The sequence below is a fragment of the Plasmodium knowlesi genome (genome assembly GCF_000006355.2).
Source record: "Plasmodium knowlesi strain H genome assembly, chromosome: 8".
Lineage (NCBI taxonomy): Eukaryota > Apicomplexa > Aconoidasida > Haemosporida > Plasmodiidae > Plasmodium > Plasmodium knowlesi.
In genome coordinates this window covers 825046-846439 of record NC_011909.2, presented here as the reverse complement: position 1 = coordinate 846439, position 21394 = coordinate 825046, and the positions used below count along the sequence as shown (strand labels likewise).

The window sequence follows — 21394 nt, the reverse complement described above, 5'->3', positions numbered from 1 at the left end:
TTTTTTTTTTAAATAGCTAGCAAAGAAAAATAACCTTTTGGAAAGAAAAAATTATGAACAGTTCAGGTTTTTTTTCTTCTGTTGTGGAAATAAACTGTGTGTATAGTTGTACTCTCCAGTGCATGTATGCCTACATATTTAGAGAGATATACTTTGCCATTCCCCCTCCTTTCACCTACGGATAGGTGGTAGGTCTATCCATGCGGAAAAAAAAGAGACGCACGTCTTAACTACTCTGTAAGAGCATATTTGTTCATGTTCATTAGGAAGTTCCAGAATTGGGGGGGACTCTCTTTTTTACCGGCATATTGTAGGTATAAATTGAGCATTTCTTGGAGACAGCTTAATGAAAAGAAAAAAAAGTCCCCAGTTTGCTGACCAAAGGGAGGACACGGGGAATACCGATGCAAAGGAAAGGATAAAAATCATTAACATAGGAAATGTGAATATTGTTTAGAGAATAAATTTGGATATGTTCCTATTTGCCTTATTCATTGGGTACCGTGAAGTGGCTTTTATAACGGTCTGGGCTAAATAACAAAGGGTGGAACACCTATCACGTTACTCCTTTTATTAGTCACGAGTGCTAATTTTTCACCCCCCTATTACAATGCAAAAAGTTCTACCGGATGTTGCGTTTTTCTTTTAATGTTAATTCATGTGATTAAATATTTCTGTACTTTGCGTGCTTACATGCAGACATGCATGGGTGGGTGAATGTTCTACGTGTGCAATGGTTGATGAATGAAAAATGTACTATGGAGGAAAAAAGTGCTGTTTGGAAAAAGCTTTTCAATGAATAATAAAACCTTACCCGACAATCTTCATAAGACGCTTTGCTTTTTATGCGCGCGGGTAAAGAAGCAAAGCATACAAAATGACGGGAAATAAAATGATATATATATGTGTGTGAATATAACATGTGTGTATACACTCTATAACCTTTCACAGCTAGCTGTGTACAAGCTTTGAGCGAGGAAATACGCAAAGGAAAAATAGGCACTGTGTATAAATTGCTCATAAAATATTCAAAATTTAATGATCGTTATAAAATTTTTAGCAATAGAACTTTGTGTGCGTAGGGGAAATGCCCTCATGTTTGCAATCAATCCAGTGGGCAATCCTCCTTGAGGAGGTGTTTCTGCGCGCGATGGAAACAGACTTCCCCCCCGTTACATCTATCGCATATGTACGTAAGTATGTGCATGCGTATATTCAATGGATGAGTAACCTTCTTCTCCATTAAATCTCACCACAGTTGGTCACGACAACTGGCCTTTTGACATAACCGCTATTTGCACCTTCTTTTTCCATATCCCTGACAACGGACATTCCCTCGATAACCTTTCCAAAAACAACGTGCTTTCCATCTAACCATGGGCATGGAACCAAGGTGATAAAAAACTGTGAGGAATTCGTGTTTGGTCCTGCATTAGCCATAGAGAGTAATCCTGGTTGGTCATGCTTCATTTTAAAATTTTCATCAGTGAAGGATCTTCCATATATGGATTCTCCACCCGATCCGTTTCCATTTGTTATGTCTCCTCCTTGGCACATAAACTGAGGAATAATTCGATGGAAAATGGAATTCTTGTAATGTAGGTTCTTTCCCTTAGAACCTACCTTATCTCCTACACATAGGGACCTAAAATTTTCACATGTTCTGGGGGTGATGTCACTGAACAGCTCGAATACGATTCTTCCAGCACTTTTGTTGTCAATGGAAATATCAAAGAAAACTTTGCTCCTACTCATTTTCGCTTAAAATAAAGTAAACTTTAAATGTGAAGGCAGAAGATGCGTGGATTCTTTAGGGTAACCTAAATGGGGGAAATTTTTTATACATAGAAGAAAAGCGTGTAGAAGTGTTCAACTGTTATATTTTATGGGTATGTCCCTCGTACGCATATCTGCCCATGGGGGAGCGGCATATACGCTTATGGAACAAATTAGCAAAAAGAGTTGAGTATGTAATTATTGCCTGCTTACTTTACGTTGTGATGGCAAAGGGGTACTACTATTTTTACTTGTTTTGATTTTTGCAAACGATTTTTTGGTAAATGTTTATTTTGCTGTGCTTGTTTTGTTGTTTTGTTTTTTTTTTTTACCTCAAAGATGTAGGCCTTAGAAATGTACTACTTCGTCGCTGATTTTTTTTTTTTTTTTTTTTTTTTTTTTTTAAGCGGTACTTTTTCGTTCCAACTTTTGCCCGTTTTAAAATTATGCAAAACGAAAAAGTGCATTTTTTTTTAAGCGTCCCTTTCTCCTACATGTCGATTCGTTCGCTGGTGGTCCTCGCAAAAAAGGGATGTGTATTCTCTACACGGGTCGGAAGTTGGAGTATTTCGCACCTCGCATGAAATATGATGTATATAGAAAATATATATACATATATGGATATACATATATTTTAGTAACACATGCGCGTATATCTCGTTTGTTTTTTTATTATTTCCCCTGTGCAAACAATCGGTGCCCTGCGCAGAAGCCATTTGAACCCCTTCCCTTACCACGAAGAACCCGTTGCTGTACCTACGCTGTGCGCGTGGTGGGGCCTATCACCCCACGTATTTTGTGAAGTTGGTATAAAGCTAAACGCACTCCGACATACGTCAAATTTCTCCCCCATTCTGTGCGCATACGGCATGTGGAATTACTCTATACGTATAGGTACGCACAAACAGGGGGCAAGCAATGAATGCGCATATATATTTATTTCCACCCGTACATTTCCTGGGGGGATGTAAAAACAAAATACATTGACAAGGATAACCAGTGGAATATATAAGGGCGCGACAAACCTCTGTGCATTTGTAAAAAAACTGATAATTTCATTCTCATTCCTACGTATAGTCCTTTTTTTTTGCCGGTGCGCTCATTTACCCGTAGGAATAAAATTCCACCTATGATGAGACCCCGCGGAAGTATCTTTTTTGTTATTTTATATATTTTTTTTTTTTTTCCCTCTCTAAATGAGCAGGGATAAAAGATAATCACATTTGTAAGAACACACCAACGGGTTAACTCCCCCGTTCATGCTAATCACACCGTTCTAAATGTTTACGTAAAAAAAGGGAAAAACGTCCGAATAAAGCATACGACACACGCTCGTACAGCGCGTGCGCGGAATTTTAAAAAAAATTTGGAAAAGCAAATTCAAGCATCATTAAAAAGGTGTGTGCAAATGGGGATGACCATCCAAAAATAACAATATTATTCCACATGCACACGTAAGAGAAAATGCTCGCAAGGGCCGTGTTAGCCTGACGATCGCCAAAACAATATATAAACGGGGGAAAAGCTTTCTTCTTCATGCAAACAGATCATATTTACGTATCGCTGTAGAAATTCTTATATTTACTGTTATCGATCTTTGTGTTGTCCTTTTCGCCTTTATCTCCTCCCCCTTCGGAGCCACTAGCGCTGCTGTTGTCGAAATTGAATCCTGTTGGTTCCACGTTCTCCATTTCGACCATTTCGTCTGATTCTTCCGATCCTTCGCTCCCCTCGCTGACCAATACTACCTCGCCCTGCGCACCCTGCGTACGCACAACTCTCCAGCGATTCTCTGCATATGTCTCGCTAATCTTCTTTACTGACTTCTTATTGTGGCGTCGGATGTCGATAAGTTTCTGCAAAGCCTCGATTTTGCTCCTGTTGGATAAATTTTCCTCCTGCAGTATTGCGTGAATTTTTTCTTCATTTTTGGCAACAACCCTGTACATGTAGTCGCCAATAATAGGGGTGACAGAGTGCACATATTTTTCAAATTTCTTTTTTTCCCTCGATGGGTGTACATAAGTGCTTTGCATACCCTTGCCCCCCCCATCATCCAAGGCGACTTCTTTCCCCAAAGTTTGCCTCTTCCTAAAATTATACAACTCCCTACATATCCCCCGCGCATTATTTATCAAATTCGAACAAATAAAAAGTAAATAATTTGAATCATTTTTATAGCGTAAATTGGACATAGCTTTTAAAATACTCTTCGAAAGAATTTCAATTTCAATTTCGTAAATTTCTCCTCCATCATCCTTCGTTTTAATTTTGGTTAAGTCCAGTTGTATCCCCAAAAATTTATTTATGAAGGATGTCCTTTCTTTTACTCTTTCGTGTACAGGCGAAAGTTTTGACAGAAATAATTTGCTTATTCGTTTGGTCTGCTCCAGATTAATCGCTATTCGATAATCTACACATTCGTCGCCGGATCGTGGATGCTCACTCTCACCGTGGTCAGTCTTCCTTTTCTTCTTCCCTTTGCTATTCTCTTCATCATCCTCATCAGTATCGTCGTCATCATCATCAAAGTAGTCTTTATTATTGCCCATGTAGATATTCCACGTATTTAAATTCCTTTTGCACAGAGACTTTGCCATACTTTCGTTTTCCCCACCTGAGTCTTCATCCAAATAAGTTGTAACACGAACTCGAGAATTCTCATTTTGCAGAACGTAATACTTATCTACACTTCTCACCTTTTTTGTTGAAAAAAATTCATATATATAATTTTCCCTTTGGCTATTTTTCTCTTCTCCATAACATGGGTGGATATTTCTATTCCCATTTTGTGCCGTTCCATCAGTACACGCATTTCCTTCTGTTCCTTTGTCCACCTTTAACATATGTGCCTTGTCCACCCCATTGCAGACTTGCCCATAGTTGGCGCCCCATTTGTTCCCATCCTTTCCCCGCAGGGAGTGTAAATAATTTAGCAGATACTCAAAGGAGTGTTTGTCCACCCCTGAGGAGAAATCGGAATAATTATTCTCTACGATGGCATCTGTGTTGCTTGGTAATCTAATCCTATTTTTATTTTTGTCTATTACGAAGCCTATTCTTGTCTCCACTTCAATCTGCGTGTCTTTACTTGAGCCCAGTTCGTTGCTGTCAAATGCCAAGATGATATTCTGGGATAGCTCGTACGTGATTTTATCGATGGGGATGGGTCTACTACCGTCCAGGAGCTCGTGCGCCTCCCTCACCATGGTTTGAAGGACAGGCGAAGAACAACTTTGTTGTGCCTACTTCAGCACTGCAACTGCCAGTTGTGTGACACCACAAAAAAAAAAAAGGCCAACCGGGTAAACGGGGACAACGTACGTGAGGACAACAGGACCAACCTTGTCGAAGCGAACCTACACACGCTTGGTCCTGTGAAAACCCCTTCAGTTGGAGCCCCGTTTCACATACTGTGGCCCCGCGCAGGAATGCACCTAATGTGCTGTATATTAACTCGAACCTTTCGTCATGACAACTGCCATCAAATGATACCAGTTACTTTACCAGGTTCATGCTCATCGGGTTCAACACCTCTCCTGGGGGAGGTACGCAACTCTCGCCTACGCGTCGAAAGAAAATACCAACGCAATAAACGCAAAAGCATAAATAGGAACACGCCGTAACTACCTAAATGGGTAGGCGCGCTGTGTTTTCTTCCCCTCAGGTTTTAAAAAAAAAAAAAAAAAAAAAAAAAAGTCAGGTTAGGTAGGAAATATCTATGCTCATATATATGCGTATGTGTTCACTCGAGCGGGGCGACCCAAAAGAATCTCCCCGTCGCGGAAATTAAATACCACCCAATCACGGAAAAAAAAAAAAAAAAAAAAAAAAAAAAAAAGTCAACATGATGACTAGCCAGAGCTGGAAGTACATTTGGGGCCATGTTGCATAAGTGAAGAAAAAATTAGAGCCATCAAGAAAGGATTGTTTTTTCTGGGCAAGTGCGTAGGCACAAAGATATACTTATAAAATATGTGCGGACATAATGCTTTCTGGGGTAGGTGCAAGGGCTCCCTCGGCAACAGGGAGAAACACCTGGGCAGAAACACTACTAAAACATATTGGTGGAAAATAGAAAAAAAAAAAAAAAAAAAAAAAAAATTAAAAAGTAAAATAAGAACAACTTCTTTTCGTGGACGTTGTAATCAAATGATGGAAAAAAAAACTACCCTTTTTTTATGTACAAAAAATTGTTCCAACGAAAGAGGCTTCTAAAAGGTAAAAGACCATCCTACTTACATAGAGGCATACACACACAGAAGCATTTTACATATACACTGCTAAGTGACCCTCCCCATCACGTAACGTCATCGCCGGTGCTCATTTGAAGCATTTTTAAAGTCCCATAAAGCATTTTTATTTTTTCATCGATGCATTGGATCCTCTTCGTGAGACATTCCCTTCTTCGCACTTCTTCTGTTCTTCCCCCTGTAAAGGTGATGTATACAAAGAAAGGAAATCTCATGCAAACAATTCCTACTGTGATGGAGTCGCCCCATCGCATGGGAATGTTTCAAAATGGCTTAAGATACATACCATGCTTTGGACATTTTTTTAATTCCGCTTCCTTGTTACTACGTTCAAGCTTTAGCAGCTGTGAGAAGGAGTGGAGAATGGGGACTGAAATGGCAGAAGGAAAGTTAACCAATGGAATATATGTATATTCCCTAAATGGAAGTACATGAGTGTGTTAATTTGAAGACAGTTCTCCCTACTGTAAGTTGTTTCTCTATGGATTTTATTCTCTGCGTTGTGTCTTGTTCTACTGGGCTGCGGGGTGGGAAAAAAAAAAAAAATCCTCCCAAATGATGTGACCCATTAGTAAAACCTGATAGGTGATAAATAATTCACACTCAAGAAGAGGACGAAAGCTCAGTTTCCTATTAGGTTTGGTCGGTGGGTACAGTTCCCTCAGTGCGCTTGAAGGTCCTCTTCACTGGGGTACAAACCCTCGATGTCGAATTGCATTACGCAGGGCATCTGGCCCCGTTGGCTCCTGTGCATCCCTACAATTGTTCGTCCTTTCCGAGTATGTCTTGCCTCATCTGCGTCAAAACGGGTAGAAACCATTTCGCAAAATGCAACCGGTGAGAGGTTACCTCTCTCAGTGCTGCACCATCTATGTGGTTGCATATGTATCCCAGAGGAGGGATGGATTTGGTGCAAAGAAAAAAAAAAAAAAAAGAAAAAAAAAAGGTTGTTACATAAGTACAAAAGCAACTTACAAGTGATGATTCTCTTTCGCGTCTAACTGATCCATCATAGGAAGAGTCTACCCCTAAAAAAATGAAAAAAATAAAAAATGAATTACGAAACAGGGTTCAAATGGGAATGCATTTTTTCATTTCCCCCCCACCCCTACATACAGTATGCAGTGCAATACAGTCTAACCTTGTGTTTTACCTTTTGCGTCCATCTCATTCGAAAATCCATAAAATATTTTCCCCTGCGGACTGTTAACTCCATATTTACTAATTTTGTAAGCTTTATTTCTGCACTCATACAGTTCATTCTTTAGGCTCTTTATTTCGATTAGCATGTCTCTCTGTATGTTTCTTCGATTGTTGATGGTGGAGAGCGGGGGTCAAAAAAGGAGGAGGAATGAAGAGAGCTGCCAAATGTGTCTGTTTACTCCTCCATTTGTGTGCACAAGCGTTTTTTTTTTTTTTTTTTTTTTTTTCTTATTTTTGGAAAAGCCAGTTTACTCGTTCTTTTCGCAGATCCTTTCACAAATACTCTTCTCATTTTCAACATCTTTCAGCGCGCTTCTGCGATGGGGAGGGGAATACAACAGAGTGGTAATTACAACGCTATAACTTCCAGTCGGCAGAAAAAATAAAAGAAAAGCACCATAGTGGGTACATTGTGGGTACAAGGAACATTCATGTGTAAAGGATGTCCACTATTTTTGAGCCTTTTCTTTTCTCACTCCAGCATTTTGCACTTCTTTTCGAATAACTGCTCCTGATTTCTATTTTCCAGCAAGGCGCACTTCTAATATTTTTAAAAAAAGAAAAATATGCATCTCTGCACATGTGTCCACATATGCATGTCGATCGCACAGTGATCACTTCGGTAGACGCCCGCCTGCCCGATACATTTTTACCATTTTGTAATTTTGCACATCTTCTTTCAACTTTTTTTCCTCTATTTTGTAGCACGCGAGGAGGTGATCCTTGTTCTGGCAGCTTGGACAAAAAAAAAAAAAAAAAATAAAAAATAAAAAATAAATAAAAATATTTAAAAAAATATATATGTAATATAAAGTATACTTCTTGCATAATTTACGTTTTAGCGCCCCCCACGGGTGAAAGACTTTATCGCCCTGCTGATGATTCAGCCTCTTACACGTCTGCATGGTCTTCTTCCAACTTCTGGAAGTTCAACTTGGCCTTCTTCAGTTCGGCACGCAGGCGGTCATTCTCTGCCTCCATCTGGGCGTGAACAAGAACGAAGGGAGGAGACATATATGTCGTGGAAAATGCACATAAAAAAAAAAAATTGACAGTTCCTCATAATAGGTGGGGGAATTACGCAGAAAGTGCAACCTTGCGTTAAGGACACATTCCTTTTCTACCTTAAAATTTTCCCCTTTCAGGTGGGTCCATTTTTCTTCCATTTCCTTTTTGGAGGTAAGGCTCTTGTGCATTTCCCGCTGTAGGTCACTCTAGCCAATGATGTTCCGGACAAATGTGTGTGAGGATTAGGAACAGATGAGACAAGTTAGAAGTTATTCGTACCTCTATACACTATGTAAGCGTAACATTACAAGTTTTTTTCATTGCGTTTGTGCTGACAGCTGTGCATACCACTTCCTCCTGTCGCAGATGCAACTGCCTTCCATGTCCTTCCTGCACGTGTGTGTGGGGGAAAAAAAGACACAATTCGATACATGTATGATAGACCCACTTGAAAATCATCCGTGCGTTCATTTCATTCACATGGGACGCAAGTGAATACCATCATAGTATATTAACTTACCCACATGTTTTTAAAAGATAAGCATTCTGAATTGCTTTGGTTTAGTTGCTCCTTTAGCTTGTTTATCTTCTTTTCATAATCCCTAATAAGATGGTCTTCTCGATAAAGTCCATCTCTCACTGTTCTCATTCCCATTTGATCAGTATTCCATTTTAGCACATCCTTTTGCAATGTTGCGTTACAAACAAGGTCGTATTTTTTTTTTAATTCTTCCATCTCGCGTAACAGGAATATTTTTTTTTTTTCCAATTTTTTGATGACCTCCTTGTTGTACTTATCATCCTTCTCCATTTGTTCCTTTTCCTCAGAAAGACATTTCTTCGCCTTGGATAACTTTTTTATCCTACCTTCGTATGACGATTTTATATTGTCTACTCTGCTCATCAATTCTTCCTCACACTTCTTCTTCAAGTTCAGGCTGATATTTTCGATTTCATCATTTGCCTTTGCAATTAGATACTGGAAGAGTTCCCGTTCCCGATCGTTTGAGAACTTCGCTGTGTGCTCGGTGTGCTTCATCTGCTTTGTTTGATCTGTTTTGGCTTCCTTTCGTTGATCTGTGCAGAGGATGGATTTACCAGGTTCGTTATCCCCTTTTCTGAATGCACAGATCCCCATTTTTCCATATTCAGCCTCCTCTCCCTTCCTCCCCATTTGACACGGAATGAGCCTCGTCTGTGTATCAACCTTTCCGTAACGAGAAACTTCACAACCGTTGGCTTCCACACATTGGTTCCTGTCATGCATACTGCTCCTATTCTCAAGTGAGAAGCGGATGTCTTTTTTTTTTTTTTCCCCTTCCTTTGGTTGCGAGGTTTTTTTTGTTTTTCTTCGTTGATGGTTTTGTGGTGCCCTCACTGTTGGATTGCCTCCCCTACTTTGCCTTTCCCCCTCAGAGGGGTCATCTGACGTACTCACACTTTCTGCGTTCTTCGAATGACTAACAAGGTCGATGCACCTGAATTGATTTTCCACATCTCTCTTCATTTGTATGCACCGGAGAAAAGGGTTCTTCTCATTTTTGTCCTTCCTTGATGTATCCCTCAACACACTGCGGTGGTAATTCGCATTTTGTAAGCTCTGTGCTGAACGATTAAGTTCGGTGAGATAATCTTTGATGGCATCGAGTTCGTCAACTACGGGGTGGGTGAGAAGGTAGTACTATGGGTAACCGCTTATATAATTCAGCCATGTTTGTATGTATGGGGGAGATATGTCTGGCAGCAAACGCACACCCACGTGGGTGCCACGGAGGTAACCGAAAGGAAGGACATCGTCGCAGTGTTTAGCCATTTGTCCACCCGCGCATAAACAGTCGGTTAGACTTCTCAATATATGTTAGCGTGATATCACAGTGGGGGGTGGGGGGCTTATTTGACTTGCTCCCTTCCTTTTCATTTTTTACCTCTTTCCATGATTGCCAAGACATATGCTTATTCGTATTCCTCAAAAGAAGGGGAGGATGCGGAACGTACACAGTACATTTGCTTTCACAGCGGGTGCAGAAATTGTGGCGTAAAAAAAATTGTGAGTACAGATAGACTTCACCTTAAATTGTCCACCCTTCTCTCACTGATCTGTTCTTTTTATTTTCTCAATGGTCGTACTGGTAAGGCACATTTGTGTGTATAGTCCCCCCGAATGAGTAGTCGTTCTCCTCCAGACCAAATGAGAAAGTGCTAATTGGAAGATGAAACAGTTGAGTAGAAAAATGGCCACATGTGGCACGCTTTTTATCGAAATGGAGGGACCACTACGGGGATAGAACTAAGCGGAATATTTTTTTTTTTTTTTTTCCTTTTTTAAATAGTCACATGTTGGTCTACTCCAAGTAGGTATTTAACTGCGTTGCATATATCTACCTTTTTCGCGCACATTTGTCACTTTTGCATTTTTTTTTTTTTTTTTTTTTTTTTTTTTTTTTTGTGGAGGCGAAAACGGGACGAACAGAGAAATATATATATACAAAAGTAGGTATGTATATATGTGCGCGGTGGGAAGGGAGGGTCTTTTCGGTAAGGTCAATGTTGTGGCAGGAGTTGTTAACAAGGAAAGGGTACGTGAGTAAGCATAAGTGCAAATGTACGTGTGCATATTAAAGTCATCACATATATATGGGCCACTAAACAGATTACATGGAAGGCACAAATGAGAGGGGCAAAGGATGACCAACCTTAGCTCCAAGTAGGTCGATACGGGGAGGCGCCCGCTCGGGTGGATGGAAAAAGTACCACACACATAAACATTGTCATTATAGGGCACGTAAGTACGTACCCATATCAGCGATGCAAAATGCCCTTGCGACTGACCCATGAATAGTAGTAAATGAACAAAATGAGGGGTTGGCCAGTGATGCAAAAAACAATCCAAAAAATTGAATTCCCAGTTGTCTTGTGATTTTTAAAATAAGTATTGTTGGTTAACTGTATCAAAGGAATTTGTCCAATAAAAAAGAAAAATATATATCCAGAAAAACCTAACTTCAAAGGAATGCTAATTAAATACTCGTGTAACAAAGCAGAAATAAAAAAAACGATAATCATGGAGAAGCTTCTGTTAAAGCCGTAATAAATGAGAGGCTTGTTAATATGTCTGTGGACAAAGTAATGAATTGGTAGGTTCCACTTCCTCCAATATTCTGCAAAGGAACTAGCATTCCACCAGTCTTTGTAAAAGAGCCTATCGTCAAATCGGGTTATTTCAGCCAGAATATTACACCAATGATGAAATACAATTAAAAAACCAATGAGCCAAATATATAACGTCCCTATAGATATCTTCAACATCCTTTCTATTATGTGCGTAATTTTTACGGTCAAGTGGGCTGACTGGAACTCCTTCATGGTAAATGTGTTTTCTATTGTTATAAATATATACTGTTCTAGAATTATTTTTATCATTACCGTTAGTAAAATTGCCTCAATGAAATACTTGACTACGCGAGACCATCTCGTTTTCTCTGTCCTTGGGTATGTGTATTGGAAACATAATGTTGGCATAAGCATGTACGTGAAGTAATCCTTCAATTTCAAACAGTGAGGGTAATTCTTCACGCATTTTATTTCAAAGGAAGGGTCCTTTATGTTGTCAAGATTCACCTTATCGATGTATAATTTCCTCGTATCATAACACACTTGGTGAAACGAATATATTTTAAAAAACCAGACTATCGATATGGTCAGTAGGATTGACGAAAAAAAAGGTTCTGCGTCGTAGTGAGTCACCGTTAAGTATGGTAACAGAAGGATGAATATGCTATTTATGCACCTTAGTAAAAAAATGGACAGATGGAAATTCTTCCACCCATTCGATTTTTCTCTCCAACTCTGCATGTTGTCAAACGGACTAAATAAGTATCCTCCTGCATCTCCACCTGGTAAATCTTCTTCTGTTACTGCCTCCTCAAGATTCTCCTCTTCCCCCTTTTTTGCTCCTCTGCGTTTCACCGCCGAGGGGCTTTTCCCTCCGCTATGGACACTCCCATCATTTGTCGCTTCATCACTCGCACGCGAGTAACCTATATGGTCTATAAATTCACAATTTGTTAATTCCTTCATCTTGTTATTTTTATCCTCACGCAGGAAGCGCCCACAAAAGCCCTTTCTCCCTCCGACTCCCTCATCACCACCGCACGGTTGACACAACAACCAACATGTTACGTGCCTTTCTATAAACCAACTGAAAAACAGACCTACGCTTAGACATACAAAACAAATTAGGAGGGGTAAATTCTTTAGGACATCCTTACTGTTGGGAAAATTGATAACGAACCCGCGCTTCTTTATACGCTCTAGAATCAGCCTGAAATTCACTGTACATATTAATATTACGGCCAGGTTAAGGAACCCCTTCAAGTCCAGGTCCAGGGCCTTGTGGGAGAGGAGACTCGTCTGTTTCACTCGATGCACGTTTTCGAATAGAGGTCTACCTTTGAATTTTTTTAATTCGTCATTTTCATGATTCATTTTTCGCGCGCTCGATGGGATGGCAGTGCAGGGGCGGTAACGAAGGAGAGCAGGATACCCAGTGTGTGTATGGGGGAAATTGGATAAGGTCGACTAACGGACACTCACCGACCACTTGGACCTATCCCGGGTGATTCACGTACAGTCCAGTTGATCCTTTGATGACTGTCCCCCAGCAGGATAAACAAATTGTGTGTGCCTCCCGCTGAATGCGCTATGGAGCAAATCGGGGGAGAGCGAAGCAAATTAGAGAATCATATTTTTTTCTGCTTTTTTTTCTCTGTCACTCTCCCCTGGCGCGTGCCACTGCTTCTAACTTTTGTAATATATCTTCCCCTTTGGGTTCGCGCCATCCATTAAGAACATGTGTCCTGCGTAAGGTACGTCTTATTCTACGAGGAGGAAAATATATAAAATGGAAAAATTGTAAATCTCTCCCTATATGGGGTTATCGGCTTATGGATGATGGTGGTGCACCTACACCCCAGTAAAGAGATCCATCTGCGTTTTCAGCCCCACATGTGAAGCACTAGAGAGGGCTGAGGGGGTACTCATTCTCGCAAGTGTGCTCATCCAAAACGTTCGAGTATACATATAGGTATGCTCCGCGCAGTGCACTACGATACATCTGTGAGTCTCTATATTGATGTAAGAGTACACATCCTATTGTGTACAGCTTCCTCTCGTTTTACCCGTCAACGAAATTGGGAGATCATCCTTCTACACGTGCTCTCTCTTGCTGTGCCTCCTCACGCCTGTACGCTCCTTTGCGTACAGACGTGCAGGGTTAGAAGGGACAGTTAAGAAAAGAAAGCTCATGAAGCGAACAAAAAAAATGCAAGCCAGAAAAAAAAAAAAAAAAATAGTAAAAATAATAAATAGGTAATAAGCTAATAGGGTGAAGACAAAATGGTGAAGGGGGGGAGAAGAAACGGTACGGAAGGAAGTTGTTCACAGAAGGTCCACGTGAAAAGAAATACATTTATGGTAGGAAAACGTTCTGGTCAACCTAACATCTTCTTCACGTGAGAAGGTGAAATGGATGGAGGATGGCTCACTTCCCGAAGATTCCAAAGCCAAGAGGCGTTCGCGGTAACTGGGGAATGCATCACCAGGGAGGAAATGCCCAGTGAGTCACCCGTGAAGTAACAGCCCGTCTGGCTTCTCCTGCTGAATGAGAAACCATTAGGGACAGTTCCATACACAGGGGCTTGTGTGTGCCAACCTTCGCAAGGTTCGTCGCATGTCCGCTCTCATGGCTTCTTGCCCAGATTAAACTCGTCACTGTGCTTGGCACCCCGTGCGCGCAGCACTCATCGGAAAAAAAACCTGTGAGTTACGGGGATTAGAAGATGGGGGCACTTGCCAAGGGGGAGCCAAGTTAAGGGGTCCAACGCCTTAAACACAAAATTGAACAACGTAGGATCTCAAAACAGAGATACGCGGAAAGCGTCGCACAAAAGGATAAATGGAAATTTTAGTTTCCTTTGCGAACGCATAATCTCACAACAGTTAGGCAGAGAAAAAAAAAAAAAAAAAAAAAAAAAAAAAAAAAACTTCCTTAGGATTAATGAGATTCTTGCGCGCCAGCCGCTGCGTGTATGTGTATATGTGTACAGAGGGTAGCTTGTCACACCGCTCGAGACTGCTACTTGGGGCGAATCGAATATGCGTGCAGGCTCCTGATGCTCCAGCTCTAACTTCAACTCTCTCTGTTTCTCCTTATGGAGGGACTGGGAAAATGTGCCTCACACGGGTGCCACTTTTTTTTGCATAAAAGGGGCATCCCCTAGTTCGGAAGGTAGGCAAGAAGGTGAACTGAGGTAGATTCTCCTCAGTTACCTGCCCCTCAATTTTTGCGCTTTGGTGGGAATCAACGAAAAACGGTGCGGCGGTAAAGGGGCCAAATTGCTAAGCAGCTGTACAACAGCCAAGGCTTAACCAAAAAAAAAAGGAAAAAAAAAAAAAAAAAAAGGTTCCTTGTGAACAGGTCAAAATGCGCCTCTCACATGTACATGCAGCTGAACGAATCGGAAGAGCGATCCGATTGGAAATTAACCGACTGGCATTTTGGCACCGCGTACTCTCTTCAGCCAGTTGATCCTAATAAAAAAATAGGTGCAAATTGGTGGAAAGAAGAAACGGAAGGACGGGCTTGTCACGGACGATTGATAGAAGAAGGAATACATTATTGAAATGGGTCCCTTTTCCATTTTGGCACCCACCACTGAGATAAAGCAGAAGAAGTACAGCCCTGTTGTTCAGTCGTTTTATTTTTATAATTTTTTTTTTTTTTTTCCCCCTTAGCAAATGAAGAATGGCTTAGCATATATTTCTATATACTCCCGAATTGTAATCTGGAATTTTTTTTTTTTTTTTTTTTTTGTACTATTTATAACTTTCCTGTGATGAAAAAGTTTTCATGGCTGCAACCCTTCGAATACATTCATATTTTCCGAAGCTTCACAAGAAAACATATTATAGATAAATGCACGCATGTCTCCTTTGCTCATTGATAATTAGGAACTGAGTGCACCGTCGATACCTACATCGTCCGCACAAGCGTTATCCTTTGGAGCTCCTCAAAAGGGGGGGGACATCCAAATTTTACACTTTTTCTCCATGTACCCGAATTGCAAAACAGAGGAATGTATTGAAGGTCTGCTTTGTATTGAGCAGGAGCACGATTGAGTCTTCTCAAAAAAAATGGTCACTGCTTATAGTGGTATGCAGGGTGACAAGGGAGGAGCCGTCCAAAAGGGTGAAGTGGACGAAGTGGCGGAGGCAGATGGCATAACGGACGACTGCCAGTGCGTGACTCACCCTCTTGGTGAGGACACTGTCCTGTTGAGCTCATTACTTTATGAGTATTTGATGGACAATTTTGAATCCATCCATCTTATACTGAACACACGAAAAGTGAAAGACTCCCTTGTGCGTCATGTAAAGGAGAAGGTACGAGAATTGAGGATGCATGTGGAGGACTGCAAGCATGCATCACAGGACGAAGGTAAAACAAAATTACTTAGATATGATCCATCCCTCCAAATGGTCAGTCAGATACACCTGGACGGGCTCCTGTTGCTAAGCACTGATGAAACAGATGTGGAGTATAACCACAACTTGGTTAAAGTAGGAATCGACCTGCATCTGGATAGAGGCGTTGCGACGGTGATTTCTAACGAATGCACCCTCATTAGCAGAAAGTGGAACTACGACCTTGATGGGATTGTCACAGGGAAGGGCAAGATGGTGGATGGCAACTCGAAGGAAGCACAAGAGAAGGGACTGAACGGTGTAGACACATCGAAGGAAGTAGCCACGCAAAACCAACTCAAAGTGGTACTCAGACGGAATGTCATGAAGGATACCGATGCCCTCCACTCCATCGACGCCCGCATCACACAAAACGATGAGCGAGAAATCGTCAATCGACTTCTTAGTGCCATCAAGTTACACTCGGTAAGTGGAGAAACCAAATTGGAGGATAAGAAGAAAAAGATTTTATTCCAAAATTTTCACGAATGGTGTTGTCCCCTCACCCCATCGGCAAATGACATAAGAAGCAGAATCCACCGGATCAATACCCTCCTGTTCGACCTGTTCGAACCTGAATTTTACAACTCCACTTTGAAGAAGAGCAATTCCATAGGGTACAAAGAACTCTATGAGCAATATCATAACATCATGATAAAGTCGAGGTACATAAAAATGAATGACATTTTTGTCGAGTACCTCCTGCTCGATTCTGTTTTCCTCCCAAGTTATGTAAAACGGAACACACTGCGGGCTGTACAGGAAGAGGATAATGAGTACTCGTCATTGGATTCATATTCGGACACATCGTCGGAAGAGTCACAGGATGGCACCCACTCAGAAATGAAAAGTGCACACATGGTTTGTAGCACTGATGTAAAGGAAGAAACTAAGTTAGGGTGCCACGAAAGCGACCTCACGCAGAGTTACATTCAGGATGATAAGTGCGAAAAGCGCAAACGACAGAACCTCTTCAAAAGCGAGCAGTTCCGGAGTCAACTGGAGGAAATACAGGAAGCCATCGAATCACTGAACGGAAGTGTTTTCCTGCGAGTGAATAACAAAAATTTAAGGAAAGGATCATTCGTTAACAATTTCAGCCTTGAGGTTAACACCCTATATGATGCCCTACTAATGCTGAAAAGCTCTACAGACGTTTACAAGGTGTTGAAACAGAAAGAAACGAACAGAGACAACTATATCATTCTCTCAAAATACGTAAATCTCAACCTCTGCTTCCTTTTCGATGTGTATGTTTATTCCAACAGTATAGTGGCCGTGTCTCAGAAGTGTCTGAATTATTACTTCGACTTCCTGTCCAAACCAGACGTAATAGAAGAAATAATACAGACGATACGTATCTTCTTCGAAAAACACATTAAGGAGAGCTTCCCCCAGGACCACTACATTTTGCAGTTATACATCCACACGTTTAAAAGAACGAAGAAGAAAAAAGTTCTCCTCATAAATGCCAAAAGATGGCTCTTCAAAAACAAGCATCCCGTTCTTACGAACAAAATTTTTACTAACTATCTCTTCACCGATGGGGTGGATGCCCCTGCAGGGGGGGGTGCAGAAGGGGGTACAGATGTGGGCCACCCAAATGGTACAGGCATCTACAAAATTGATGCATCCTCATTTGAAGTAGAACCTCTCAAAGTACTTAAAAGGGTGAGCGGCGAGGTGCACATGGCGACTGGCACAAAGGGGCGTCCGCAGCATTGCACGCAGGAAAAGGAGGGGGGGAAGAACGAAGGCGGCACTGTCAAAGAGGAAACACATTCTGATCTATACATTTGTGATGGCATCCTCTACTACTGCATCACGAAGGATGAGGCGATCTACAAGAAGAACGCGAATTTGTACCCGAAGGTAATGCGGCAAAGATACCCTCGCAGGGGTGCAGGCGCTTACATGTTGATGAATGCTTCGTCCTGGTGCTTATTACTTGGACGCCACTTCCCCCTACAACTATTATCGTTTTATCATTTCCCTTCACCTCTTCACTGCGCAGGACTTAAACTACGTCAAGGAGGGCGAAATAGACATGGACAGTTTGCTGGAGACGATCAAAATGCAAAACGAAGGCGCCCCGCGCGATGACACTGCTCCTTGCTGAACAGGCCGTTTGTGTAAAATAAAAATTAATGACATTGTGGTAAGGTTCATTTGGGAAAGGTTGTTGCACGGAGAAAAAAAAAAAAAAAAAAAGTCGTGAACACAGGTTGGTGGATGGTTAAGAATGGTAAACTCGTGTGTGTACGAAAGTGCATGCGAATCAACTCCCGCCTGGGTTAAAGTGGAAGCTCGTCCCGCAGGGACAAACGGAAGTGACGTTCGGGTTGGTGAAGATGAACCGCTCCGTCAGGTCGTCCCTGTAATAATCAAGCGTAGTGTTAATAACGTAGAGTACACACTTACTATCAATGGCTAGAAGGATATTCTTCCTAGATTCGTCTTCGAAAATAAGCTCATCATTCACATGCAGCTCATTCCTATGGACGAAGTTGAAGGAATGTGTTAATCCATTACATCCCTTAATTATGTAGAATAACTTTAAAACATAATTTGTGTCCTTATCTTCTTTACTGTGATATTCTTTGATCAGTTTTTTTATTTCATCCCTTGCTTTTTCCGTTATTGTTACGATGTCTCTTTTTATTCCTTGTCTCTTCTTTAATAGCCTTTCCAACTTTACTTCTTCATCGTGATCGACGCCCACGGGGTGTTCACGCTGTCCAGGGGGGTCATCCTGTGTGAGGTGTCCACTCTCGTTGGGGTTTTCACCCTGGGTGGAGGATTTCACCGTACCGCCACCTTCCTCTCTCCGCTTACCCACGGAGACAAACTCATTCAATTCATTCAGCAGATACTCCTTCCCACTCTTTTCACTTTCATCATTTGGGCTAGGACTGGCCGTAAAGTGTCCACCATTATCTGTGCCACCATTAGTACTGAACCTTGCCCCATATTCGGCTTGGCTATCCGCCGGACGGGGCGCCACTCTCTCCCCCCCCGACTCCTCAAACGGGTCACTTCTCCTATTGCGACTTATCCTCACCACCAAGTGCTCCAGGCGCTTGGTTCCTCCCTCCCCTTTCACATGCGCAGCATATCCCCCCTTTCTGGGAATGTTCGTTTTCTGAAAATGGTACGCGCACTTACACGGGCCACGGAACATCATTCGGTTTACGCTCAGCAGGTGGAGCAGTCGTTTTGAAAAGGCTTCCCTGAACATTTTCCGAACATTTTGTGCGCTTCTTTTTTCTGTGTAGCAGCGTGGTTGTTGGGGGGGCTCACTGCGATGGGGCACTCTTTTGGAAGGGACCCCTTTATGAGCATCGTCATCTGCTTCGCTTGTTGCGCGTGCTATGTCATGTTATGATGAGCATGCCCGTTAATACGATATCATTTTTTTATTTTATTTTTTTTTTCCCTTCAAAATGTTATAGCTATACACAGAGCGCGCAATTTTCACTTCTCCGGGGTGGAAAAAAAAGAGAGGAATAAAGTAATCACTGTGCAAACATACGACAAAATGCTCCTTGCGAATGTCAAATGAGAAAAGTACACTCGTGCTGTTTTTCAGAAATGAGTAAACATCCCATATTCGTGAAGAATAAATTTTCTTTTTATTTTAATTACCCCTTTGCGCAACTTCGCGAAGATGAATGCACAGTCTGCGCATGCAGCAGGGGGGTAAACAAAGCGCCCCCAAGAGAGAGAACTGCCGCGGAATAGGACGAAATGAAGCAAAAGGGATGTTTAAATAAATGTCCTTCCTTAACTTTGTTGTCATTTATAGCCATTTCGCGTAACAGCACTCGCCTCGGTTGTTTTGCGCGCACATATGTAAGTATGTGCGTTTTTTTTTTTTTTTGTCCATTTTATGAACTACTTGTCAAAATGGCAGTGCCGTGGATTCCCACCTGTTCCAGTTCGTCTGGTCATTCATAGAAGGAGTTGGGAGGCAGGCAAAATGCGGATGTATGCCCCACGGCGTAATGTACATCCTCTCCAATATCATGGCTGTGTTATACATAATCGTGGCAATAGGTGGGTGTGCCCGTTAGAGGCAGGTTGGAGAATCTCACCATTGTTTCAAACGTTGTCGTTCGCGTTACACGTCGTGTTGTGCACATCGCCTTTTTTCGTAGGTCGTCTTACACCCCAGACGCTTCATTCTCCCCATGTTCCCCTCTTTCCACAGTGACCATCCTGCACCTACACCTGGACGAGGACCACGCAATAATCAAGGCCATCAGTGCACTTAAGCTCAAATTTGTTGGCCTCATGAAGGACATACCGGCCTTCAAGAGCTTAATGATCACTGTGGCGCTAATCGTAAGGCACATGAAACTCACACAATGTAGTAGCTCGAATCTGCTGGAACTTACCGGCATGTTGCATCTTTTTTTCCATTTTACTTTGTGCATTAGATTTCATCCTTTTGCCTTTTCCGCACATTTTGTTGCATATTTATTTATCCTTGCAGAATGTGAAAATTAACACCCTCCTGGAAGAGGGGATAACCAAAGGGAACATCTTCAAGCCATACATGGAAGCACTGAAGCCACTGAACACAGAGTTCGCAGTTTTATTCACCATCTTAATCCTCATATTTTTCACGGCGATATCTATTTTGTGCATAATACACGGAATTATAAACATGAAGAATGACAGAATTTTGATGGAAAAGGGGAGTAGTGTTTTTGTGGCGAACAAAATGACGATGGAGGAATTCGAAGATAAGTCGTTCACGTATAGTGAACTAGCCAAACTGCATAGCGACAAGGATTATATTTGTTTAAAGAATAAAAGAGCAGGTGAGGGGATTGAGTCATGGAATTGGCAAATGAGGAAAATGAAAAGCGGAAATCATGACAGGGATATATGTAGTGACATCGAACTTTCAGACGGGGAGAAACACTGACTCGCTCTGCCGGTCGATCGGAAGAGCACCGGAATCCTTTTCTTTTGTACTTACATGGAGGAACCTCATATGGGACATGTATTTGCGCACCTCTTTAGCATTGCTTTCCCTCATTTCTTCATGGCTTACTTTTCCTGACGCCACATTTAATACAAATTTGTTAAATATTTGAAACTCTGATATAATGTGTACGCGTCGTTTACAAGTTTTTTAATTGTGTTTTGTTCACTCTCTCTTGAATTGGCGTAATGCGCGTTCTGCATGAACTCAGGGGCGTTGCATGTGTGCAACAAGGCACGCATAAACTCCAAAGCATGGAGGAAATATTTGTCTGCGCTCGGAAGTACATGCCCCATATTCTTTGGGAAAGAAGGAAATCTGTACACCCACGGAGTGGACACCTGAAAGTGAGCGCGCCCGCGCGGCTGAACTGAGGGAGCTGTAAATAAGGAGGGGAGGACGGCATTCGCGCATGTGACGTTCTCAGTGGAATGTTTTTGTGCGCGTAAATATTTTCTATTTGAAGGAAGGAATGGGTAGACGCACGTAAGCTTTATTCGTGCGTACACGTATATTATATAGGGAGACAAGTGAGCCTTGTGGGGCCCCCCCCCGACCCCCTGCTCTGGTTGTGGGTGCACTTCACACGAACGTTGTTTTTTGTAGAGGACATCCTAATTTAACATTTTTATGTCAGAAT

The 21394-nt window shown here is 41.8% G+C and overlaps 7 protein-coding genes across 7 annotated transcripts; 2 read left to right on the top strand and 5 right to left on the bottom strand.

Annotated features, from left to right (window-relative positions):
- Nucleotides 1-1242: 1242 nt before the first annotated feature.
- PKNH_0818800 (peptidyl-prolyl cis-trans isomerase, putative) lies at nt 1243-1755 on the bottom strand (the record flags this gene model as incomplete). The annotated part of the gene is made up of 1 exon (XM_002258793.1): nt 1243-1755. One exon carries the CDS (start codon nt 1753-1755, stop codon nt 1243-1245), a length of 513 nt encoding a protein of 170 aa, XP_002258829.1.
- Nucleotides 1756-3329: 1574 nt separating this feature from the next.
- PKNH_0818700 (mRNA-capping enzyme subunit beta, putative) lies at nt 3330-4985 on the bottom strand (the record flags this gene model as incomplete). Its single annotated transcript, XM_002258792.1, has 1 exon — nt 3330-4985. One exon carries the CDS (start codon nt 4983-4985, stop codon nt 3330-3332), a length of 1656 nt encoding a protein of 551 aa, XP_002258828.1.
- Nucleotides 4986-6076: 1091 nt separating this feature from the next.
- Nucleotides 6077-10175, bottom strand: PKNH_0818600 (conserved Plasmodium protein, unknown function; the record flags this gene model as incomplete). The annotated part of the gene is made up of 14 exons (XM_039113986.1): nt 6077-6207; nt 6316-6373; nt 6495-6549; nt 6790-6824; nt 7005-7057; nt 7183-7334; nt 7485-7547; nt 7709-7773; nt 7886-7967; nt 8128-8213; nt 8357-8446; nt 8589-8630; nt 8761-9896; nt 10166-10175. 14 exons carry the CDS (start codon nt 10173-10175, stop codon nt 6077-6079), a joined length of 2058 nt encoding a protein of 685 aa, XP_038969619.1.
- Nucleotides 10176-11039: 864 nt separating this feature from the next.
- On the bottom strand, nt 11040-12725 carry PKNH_0818500 (diacylglycerol O-acyltransferase, putative; the record flags this gene model as incomplete). The annotated part of the gene is made up of 1 exon (XM_002258790.1): nt 11040-12725. One exon carries the CDS (start codon nt 12723-12725, stop codon nt 11040-11042), a length of 1686 nt encoding a protein of 561 aa, XP_002258826.1.
- A 2706-nt stretch (nt 12726-15431) lies between these two features.
- On the top strand, nt 15432-17880 carry PKNH_0818400 (D123 family, putative; the record flags this gene model as incomplete). Its single annotated transcript, XM_002258789.1, has 2 exons — nt 15432-17633; nt 17776-17880. The coding sequence occupies 2 exons, from the start codon at nt 15432-15434 to the stop codon at nt 17878-17880; spliced, it is 2307 nt and encodes a 768-aa protein (XP_002258825.1).
- Nucleotides 17881-18039: 159 nt separating this feature from the next.
- On the bottom strand, nt 18040-18999 carry PKNH_0818300 (iron-sulfur assembly protein, putative; the record flags this gene model as incomplete). The annotated part of the gene is made up of 1 exon (XM_002258788.1): nt 18040-18999. The coding sequence occupies one exon, from the start codon at nt 18997-18999 to the stop codon at nt 18040-18042; it is 960 nt and encodes a 319-aa protein (XP_002258824.1).
- Nucleotides 19000-19765: 766 nt separating this feature from the next.
- On the top strand, nt 19766-20694 carry PKNH_0818200 (conserved protein, unknown function; the record flags this gene model as incomplete). The annotated part of the gene is made up of 3 exons (XM_039113985.1): nt 19766-19817; nt 19972-20105; nt 20257-20694. 3 exons carry the CDS (start codon nt 19766-19768, stop codon nt 20692-20694), a joined length of 624 nt encoding a protein of 207 aa, XP_038969618.1.
- Nucleotides 20695-21394: the final 700 nt, after the last annotated feature.